This window comes from Sinocyclocheilus anshuiensis, unplaced genomic scaffold (assembly GCF_001515605.1).
Source record: "Sinocyclocheilus anshuiensis isolate Anshui unplaced genomic scaffold, SAMN03320099.WGS_v1.1 scaffold1924, whole genome shotgun sequence".
Taxonomy (NCBI): domain Eukaryota; kingdom Metazoa; phylum Chordata; class Actinopteri; order Cypriniformes; family Cyprinidae; genus Sinocyclocheilus; species Sinocyclocheilus anshuiensis.
In genome coordinates, this window is record NW_015558721.1 from 23,075 (window position 1) to 32,841 (window position 9,767).

The 9,767-nt window shown below is 38.0% G+C and overlaps 1 protein-coding gene across 2 annotated transcripts in view; it reads left to right on the plus strand.

Annotated features, from left to right (window-relative positions):
* The window catches only part of LOC107681466 (cell wall protein RTB1-like), a 28,565-nt gene extending 20,135 nt beyond the window's left edge, over positions 1-8,430 (plus strand). The window contains exons 4-8 of one of the 2 annotated variants that reach the window (XM_016477775.1): positions 2,412-2,585; positions 4,081-4,371; positions 6,267-6,352; positions 8,128-8,234; positions 8,366-8,430. In XM_016477775.1, coding sequence (XP_016333261.1) covers positions 2,422-2,585; positions 4,081-4,371; positions 6,267-6,352; positions 8,128-8,234; positions 8,366-8,368 — 651 coding nt within the window. In that variant the 5' untranslated portion in view covers positions 2,412-2,421 and the 3' untranslated portion in view covers positions 8,369-8,430. Of the gene's footprint in view, positions 1-2,411; positions 2,586-4,080; positions 4,372-6,266; positions 6,490-8,127; positions 8,235-8,365 lie in introns of those variants that run through there. The other variant, XM_016477774.1, reaches the window with a different exon arrangement.
* Positions 8,431-9,767: the final 1,337 nt, after the last annotated feature.

Sequence of the window (9,767 nt, forward strand, 5' to 3'; positions counted from 1 at the left end):
CGAGTAGAATATGTAATATCAAGGGTGGAATAATACAGAATAGACAATAATGAAGAATAAATTAATAGTAAATTATAAAGTAAAATAAATAATCATGAAATGTAGTTTTTTAATAGTATTGTGTAATAATTATTAAACAAAGTAAGAAACAAGTAAGGGGGTGGTTAGAATATGAGCAGGGTAATTCTGGCCATTCATTCAGGGCTATGCTGGGTTTTAACTAGTACTAACACAACATTAGGCTGTGGAAGTGTAGCCTACTCTTATGCAGAAAACAGGCTTTCTTCAGCTTTCCTTAAAGGGGTCATATGATGCTTTTTTAAAGATCATTATTTTGTGCATTTGGTGTAACAGAATATGTTGACATGATTTAATGTTCAAAAAGCTCTCTCTCTCGCTCGCTCTCTCTCTCGCTCTCACTCTCTCTCGCTCTCTCTCTCGCGCGCTCTCTCTCTCGTGCTCTCTCTCACGCTCTCTCTCTCTCTCTCAAATTCAAATTCAAATTCAAATGAGCTTTATTGGCATGACTTGCACAGTATTGCCAATTGACACATATGCCTCTGTAATTGCTTGGATCAAACTTGTCTCCTTGTTTAAAGATGGGTGTAATTAGGCCTTTATTCCAGGTGTCTGGAAAATATCCTACACTCAAAACAATGTTGAATAATTTGGTTATTGCAGTTTTGAATTGATAATTTGTGTGTTTGATCATTTCGTTTAATATGCCGTCGATGCCACATGCTTTGTTGGGTTTTAGTGCATGTAGTCTGTCTGTTAGCTCATTTACTGTGACTGGGAAATCCAGGGGATTCTGATTGTCTTTAATTTTTTCTTTCAGGATTTCTAATTTGGTTTTTATTTCATTTCGAGCAGGATTTGTTTCAGTTGTTTTGTACAGATTTTCAAAGTGTGTCCTCCATATGTTCTCATTTTGAATGGCCAATTCTTCCTTTTGTGGTCTATAGAGAGTGTTCCAATTGTTCCAAAAGTTATTGGTATTTATTGATTCCTCCATTGTTTGAAATAATTGTTCTGTATGCTCTTCCTTTTTTGCTTTTAGAGTTTGTTTGTACACTTTAAGAGCTTCATGATATTGAAGACGGAGTTCTTGGTTGTCAGGATCTGTGTTTTTTATTTGAAAGATTTCGTACTGTCGTTCTAATTCTTTTACACTCATCGTCAAACCACTTTTCATTGGTGTTTTTTGGTTTTCTTTTTGATGATTTTTTCAAATTGCACATGGATGCTGATTGGTGAAATATATCTGTAATGTCCTTTAGTGCCAGATTTATGCCTCTCTCTCTCTCTCTCTCTCGCGCTCTCTCTCGATCTCTCTCGATCTCTCACGTGCTCGCTCTCTCTCTCTCTCTCTCTCACACACACACAGACAGACACACACAGATGCACCCTTCTCACTCAAGAAAATCCGTGCTCACTGCACATATTGTGCTCATAACACAATTTACTTCATGATATAAACTACAAAAGAGTTAAAACTTAAGAATTCATTTAAACTTTGATTTCATATAAAGTCTCATCTTTCACAGCTTACTAGCGATATCGCTAGCTATTAATAGTCTGACACAATCGGACGTGTCCGAAAGAAACGGTCTCGGTACTGGAGACGCGAACCGTTTCAAACGATTCAGTCTGATTTGGTGAACTGGTTCAACCGGTACACTAAGAAGAACCGGTTAAATCGAACGATTCGTTCGCGAACCGGACATCACTAGTGTGCAGTGGTCTGGCGGTCTGGCCGCAAAAGGTCAAATATTTTAACGCATCCGAAGCTCAAATCGTATCCGAATTTTCCGCATACGCATATGATCGGAAGTCCACGCAGCTCCCGCACTACTCTCCATTGGAAATGAATGACTTCCGGTCGATCGTTTGTCGGAGATAGTGGAAAGGCAGCTTCAGGGAGACAATCATGTAAAGTAACAGTGAATTAAATGAATGTTAAATAAATAAAATTAATGTAGAAGCGGCCAAATCAGTCAGCAGGACACCAGGATTTTTCTTTACTGCAGGCTGTGCACACGTCGCTGTTTACGTTCGGGTCCAGTCGGGTTCGAAAATAATGCAGTCGGGTCGGACTCGTATTGTAATTTTGGTCATATTGCCGACCCCTAGCCCACACGGCATATGTTAATGTCTCTGTTATTTTACTATCATCGAGATACTATTATAGTTTTAGTTTTATGTTTTTTAATTATTTTTTATTTGGATATTTTTTATTTTATTTTATTTATAATCTAAATGAAAATGAGAGATTTTACTGTGGCAACTAAGTGAATTAAAATAAGTTTAGGTTTTTATATTTTATTGTATTTCAGTTAACGTTTATTTTAAGTAACAAAAATGTTTTTTTTTGTTTTTTTTTAATGGTTTTAGTGTTAGTTAACTAATAACCCTATTGATATGGACAAACCTGAAGTCATGGATTCTGTGAAAGATCTAGAGAAGAATGAAAAGTTTGCAGATCAAGAGCGCGAGATTAGAGAACCCGTTCAGAATGGCCTGGACTCCACATGTGCCTCAGTGTCATCAAGCCCCACTGAGAAAACCAGACTCACTGGACCAAGGTTAGTACTTCCTGCTATTCATTATTATTACCATTAGGTGGTGCAAAACTCCCAGTATAAAAGACAGAGTTCATAATAGTGTTCAGTGACTAAGTTTAGTTATTAGTTTGCTGTGTGTACGCACTAAGAGTGTAATCACACTTGCCATAATAGAAATAGATCAATTGTCAAAGAGGGAAGCTTATGTGCCATGCCAAGGCAAACAACTGGCAATAAAGTACAAACACTAGTAAAGTACAATGTAGCAACAATGTCAACATTAGTTGCCGTAATTGTTTTAAATGAGCCACTGTTAATTTAAACACCATACATTAGTTATTTCATGGCTTTGTCTACTTCCTGTGGGTAATAATGTACAGTATATATAATGTTTTAATGTGTGATTACGCCACATGGTGTATCAGGTCTAAGCAGTGTTTATGCAGAAGTTCTTCATGCAATTCTTCAAGACAGTAGCTGTCTGAACAGCGTTCCTTTCAACTTTATTTTGGGAACATTTTTATGATTGTAGATTATAGTGACCGTTGGCATAATTTACAGGGCTCAACGCTAAGGATTTTTTTCTGCTGGCCCAGTTGGGCCAGTGGTTAAAATTTTCACTTGCCCCACCAATAATTTAATAAATAGAGGACCAAACCTGCAGAAATAAAAAAATATATAGATAAATAAATAAATAAAATGACAGGAAAATAAATAAAGAAATAAATGACTTGATAAAAACAAATATAGTTCATTTGTAATACAATTTAACTGTTGGTGTTGCGTTTATAATTTTGTTCAGTGTATGTATTTATTTATGTTTAAATGTATATATGCATTTATTTATTTTTTATATTTATTTATTCCCACATGTATTTATTTCCAGATGTATTTATTAATTTAGAGCTCATGCAGAAGCTTAAGTCAAACTAACGATAGAGAGTTTGCTACAGGATGTGTCAGATCAACTGGAGAGTTGCAAGATATTTTCACAGATCCACATTATTATGTCAAATTATTTTATAGCGACTGAATTCAGCTATTTATCCTCATAGTTTCGTCATTAAGCCCGGAACCATAAACGTCGTCGATGAGTTTCTAGGTTGATGACGCCTCTAGACACACTCGGTGGAGGTTTCTAAGGCGTGTGTTCATTTTGTAATAAGAGGGAAAATTGTGACTCCCAAAAGCGTTGTGAGCCTAAGTTTTAAGACTATGAAATGGCCACATTAAAGCATTATACGTGTGTGTGTGTGTGTGTGTGTGTGTGTGTGTGTGTGTATTACTTTAGAATCTTGTGACACTGAAGACTGGAATAAAGGCTACTGAAAAAACAAATAGAATATATTAAAAATAAAAACTTGTTAATAAAAAAGCAATAAAATATTAACAAACATTAAGTATAAAAAAATGCAACTTCAAAATAATTAGAAAACATGACTAAACACTTTGAGATACCAGATTGTCCTCCTTGTCAGAATTGCCCAATAACCACTCTATCATTTCTCGTTTACAGTGATTCAGTTGCTCTAGAAGACACTGAGGCCATAGGTGAGATTCCTGTGTTGAGCGAGGCAAAATTAGTGGAAGAAGTTGTAAAAGATGCAGAAACTGGACCTCAACAAACAGAAGACGAAAAGGAGAAACAGGAAAAGGAAGCTAGTGCTGCACAGAAAAACGAAGGAAAAGAAGACACTTCTGCCACCCCAAAATCAGAGATCCTTTTCAGCAGTGGCACAGTAGAGGTGAAGCTGATACAGAAAGATACAGAAGAGAGTGTGGAGGAAGTGCACGAGGCATTGGATGAGTATGTGTCACTCTTTTATTCTGGTTTCCAGCAATACCTTTAGTTTGGAAAGCAGATGGTCAATGCATTTGGATACCAGAATCAATTGTTAATTAGACAAATTAATGATGAGACAAGATTATGCAGGATTGTGAGTATAGTTTTGCAACCAGTGCCGGCCCGTCCCAACAGGCGGTACAGGCGGTCACCTAGGGCCCCGCCTTGACTTTGATGTCAAACACTTATCGATCTGCAGCGCCCCTTTAAGTCAACACACATACAGATGACGCACCAGGGCTGTACAGTGCGTTTAAACACATTAAAAGGGGTCATATGATGCGATTTAAAATTTTTCCTTTCTCTTTGAAGTGTTACAAACTCTTGGTGCATAAAGAAGATCTGTAAAGTTGCAAAGACTAAAGTCTCAAATCCAAAGAGATATTCTTTATAAAAGATAAGAGTCAACCACGCCCTCCTAAAACGACTCGCTCTAACACGCCCCCACATGTCTATGTCACGATGTGGTAATATTTGCATAACACCGCCCAAATGTTCACGCAAAGAAAGAAGGTGTAACTTTTATTCTCGCTGTAGTATTGTTGCTGCCGCCATGTCGAGACGCTGTGTGTATCATTGTGAAAGCGAAACTACTTTCTTTGGCCTTTCAAAAGAGGACAATATCCGCTTCGTCATGCCTGGAGCTGATCCGTGCTGGTCGCTGAGGAAATACATTAACTTCGCGCTGTGGATCGCCGGATCGGCTTTCACCGTGGATGAAGCGGAGTCCAACCCGGGGTCGTCACATGTGGTTGCGGCAAGCCCGCCGGCCGCTCCTTCGTCGAATCCGTTGGCTGCGCCGTTCTCAAGCCCGCCGGCTGTTCCTTACTCTAGCCCGCCGTGTGTTTCGTTGTGAAAGCGAAACTACTGTGTTTGGTCTTCCAAAAGAGCACACGACTAGAAATCAGTGGTTAAGTTGTATTTACAACACTGTTCCAGAACACTTCAACCCAAATATTCAGATGTGTGCAGCACATTTTATGGAGGACTGTTTCCTGATCCTGGTAGAGTAGACTACAATGCCGGCTGTTCTGACTCAAAGACTGTAAGTATGTCTTTTATATTTAAAGAGTTTTAATATTTTATATATTTAAAGCGAGTTTTTGGGCAGTGTAGAGTAGGGTTTAGCGCATTTTATGGAGGACTGTTTCCTGAAACTGGTAGAGTAGACTACAGTGCCGGCTGTTCTGACTCACAGCCTGTAAGTACGTTTTCATTTAAAGGATTTGCCACTGATGATTCAAACGCGAGTTTTGAGCAGTGTAGAGTAGTGCTTGTTGTTTGTCATTTCTCCGATCACGAATGCAGACATGGTTTTATGTTTACGCGGCGCGATGCAATGCAATGCGTAAAAAGACAGAATAAGTCATTATAATCCTTAATTATGTCCCCACTGGATGCAACAAATGCCTCGTTTATAATGGGTTTTAATGTTTTTGTCTCGTTGCTCCGGCCGGACAGGGCATCACAGTATGGTAAGGGGCGTAACATTTCGCGTGCGTGACAATTTTTACACTAGTGGGGCCTATTTTCGTTATCTTGCCTAAGGCCCCACAACCCTACGGGCCGGCACTACTTGCAACCCCTTCAACCAGAACTATATTTACAATAATGGAACTATCCGATTTATAGTAGTGAAGGAGGGGTTTTCACAAACAATATGTGAACAACTGACGTAAAAGAGCTAAAGAATCATCTCAAAGCCTCTTTAGATCCAGTTAGACTTGCCCTGCATGATGAATCATTATCATCTGGGATGTTGTACTTTAATATAATAGTTTTAGCTCTTCCAGCTAGATCCTCAAGACTGCTTGTCATACTTGACATCATATGCATGATAGTTCCTCTTTATGCCATAGGAGTGCAGACCTATATCTGGGAGCAGAGGAGATGGAAATGGGAGCCAGCAATAACAAGCCACCCAAACCACTGCTGGAGCTCACAAGTATCAAAGATTTTTTCGTTAGTTTACCCAAAAATGAAAATGAAGTCATCATTTATTCACCCTGGTGTTATTCTAATGCCATATACCCTTCTTTCTTTTTTGGACCACAAATTATAAAACAAAATATATTTTTTTAAATGGGCTTCTCCATATACCGCATATATCTGGTCCAGAGATATTCAATTCTATGAATAAAGTTTGATACTTTACAGATAATTTTTTGGGGGATTTCTAGGCATTGTATTTCCAGGGTCTGGATTTTCATATATAATGCATTACATTTTGGTTTGTTTTTCACCAAACCCTATCGTTTACTTTTCCAAGTCAAGTCACTTTTATTTATATAGTGCTTTATACAATACAGATTGTGCTAAAGCAGCTTTACCGTTTTAAACAGTAACATATTTTTTAAATAATGCAAACAAAATTCAATTCCGCTGTAAAGCAGCTCTAACAAGAGAATAAGATTAAACAGTCAATTTTCCAGTTAAAGTAAGTTCATCGTTGATTCAGTGACGTCAATGTCCAGCTCAGTTCAGTTCAGTCGACAGTATTGCCAAATAATTAGTGTCCTCAACTAAGCAAACCAAAAGGCTACAGTGGCAAGGAACCCAAACTCCATCGGCAGGGCCGGATTTACGCTTAGGCATTCTAGGCACGTGCCTATGCTCGCTCGTCCAGGGAGGGTCCGAACACAATGAAGAGATATAATATTTTGTTATACTATGGGCTATCTACAACAATAAAAGAACCAAAACCTCAGAAGACATTGAGCAAATAAATATAACAAACAATAAGGTAAAAAATGACAAACTATTTCCATGTCTTCCATGATCTGTCTTCACGCTTTCTCCTGTTCTCTCTATGTCTTCCACCTTTTTTATGTATGGAAATCGCGCTTTCTCCAGATCTCTCTCACAGACAGAAACTTGTCATCAACGCCGCCCCGTGAATTTATCAATAAAATAGTTTCGCAGCTGAAAGCTACAAGACATTTCTCAGTAGGGAGGTTCTTGAAGCAGTTTAACTTAAAGATTCGCTACTAGTAGACGCTGCTGCTGAACACTGCTGAGAGACACACAGACGCATGGTATTCACACGCGCTTAATCTCTCGCTCTCTCTCTAATAACTGCATTAGCCTGCATATCAATGGCTCAAGCCTCTGTTATTAGCTCTAAAATGACGTTTTGGAATTTGGTTTGGTATGAGGTGCTTAAAAAATTGTTCAACACATTTCAGGACGGAAACATGTCAAATATCTTGAAACAAATCATCTGAACAATGTCTTGATGTGTGGTTGTGACTCCTGGCCATTAAAATTCTTAGAGAAATAACTCCCGAAGTGGTACGCCACGCCTATTAATGGAATGGTCTTTCTGAGTTCTCAAACAAATTAGAGCTACATTCGATTTTTATTGACTGAACGCAAGCGCTTATTGCAATAGAAAACACTGTAACGTTTCCACTGATTAAGAAATATTTTTGTTTGCTTGGGTGGTAATATTAGGCCTATTATATTAATAGGGAAGGGGGGCCCAAAAATGTGTTTTGCCTATGTCACGAAAAGAGGTAAATCCGGCCCTGTCCATCGGTGACAGAAACAGTTGCAAAATACGGCACGTGTCACATTTCATTCTTGGGTAAATGATCCCTTTAAGGAAATGTATAACAGGCAATCAAATCATTGTGAAAATGTGAAAGGTCCAAAGGTTTTCTGCATCCAGATGAACATCTCATTGGGTATTTGCCATTATTTGTTTTTCTTCTTGTCTAGTTCCTGGTATAGAGACCAGATGTAGCTTAGCACCAGCTGTGGACATACTGGCCTACAGTGAGAGAGAATGGAAGGGAAACACGACCAAAAGCGCTCTCATCAGAAAGGTGACCTAACTAACTTTGTGATATTTTTTTCCTGAAATGTATTTAAAGTATGCTATTGATATTTTGATTGACATGTCTGTGCTTGTTTAAGAAGTCTGACTTACTTCAGTGTGTTTGTTTAAGGGCTACAGTGAGATGTCCCGTAGCTTTAGCGGTCTGAGGAGAGTCAGAGGCGATAACTACTGTGCCCTACGAGCCACACTGTATCAGGTGCTGGCAAACAGCACAAATATGCCCACCTGGCTGCAGGATGAAGGCTTTCTATTAGTGAGGAGACCTCTGTTCTCGTAATAACTTCAGTCAGGGTAGACACCATATGTAATTTGACTTTAAAGTGACTTTAAAACCCTGGAGCTGTCAAAAGTGTCAAAGCGCGTCATTCTGTAGATTTTAGCTGACAAATAAACAGCTAGATCCTGGGTGCAGGTAACATGGAGAAGGAGTACTGATTATTCGTTTGCGTCAGATAACATATGGCTTCTACCCAGACTAAGGTTTATAAGCTGACAGTAGGAATGTTAACATGCAATTTTCATCAGTCAGAATGAATCCAGTCCGATTTCACATTCTTAAAGTTCTGATTATATGAACTGTAAACATAGCAATCCGGTTCACATATTCGTTTACATGTGCATTACTTGTATTTCATACACAACTTTACTGCATGCGTATTGCCCAGTCGTTGCATGCAAAAACAGAGGAGGTCACCATATAATGTCACCAGAGCAAACGTGAGCATAATTAAAGCTTTTGCCTTGACACTGCTAAAAAAAAAAGCTTAAATATATGAGAAGAGTTTATATAAACAAATGTTCAGTAAATATTCAGTTTCATGAACTTGAGCAGTTCACAAGACATGAAACATAAATAAACACTTTTTTTAGTTTGTATGACATAAAACGTATGTAAACATACACATCATGGCACAGGTACTATATTTTTGAATCTGATTGAGAAAACAGTCAGATTCAAATGTTTATATGCTTAATTTTTGCCTGTGGATCAGATTATTTTAGGTCTATACCACCCCTTTCAATTCATTCGGATCAGTTGAGGTGTTTACATGAAGGCTTTTCAGTCCAATTGAGCCATCAATCTGATTAGAAACAGATTATTTGGATGTGTGTAAACGTAGCTAATGTATGTGTTGTTTTCTAGCTCAGATTAACAGCTGCTGGTTATTCTCACAGTTACCAGAGAGGATTGAAGCTCAGGAGCATTTGATTGCTAGATGGGTGTTTCCTTCTGAATGCAAGTCAGGAAGTGAGAAGGAAAGTTCTGTGGAGAGACTGAAATGTTATTTGGATCTCCTTAAGAAGAAGGTGAATCTCATTTTTTTCTGCTGTGCGTTACATTTATCTTATTCAGACATGAAATAGTTTAAGTAATATTTAAAAAAAACATTTAAATTAATCTATTAAATTATTCAGAAGTAACAGTAAGTGCCTGGCAACGATTAATCGCGATTAATCACATACAAAATAAAAGTTTTTATTTATATAATATATGTGTGTGTACTGTGTATATTTATCT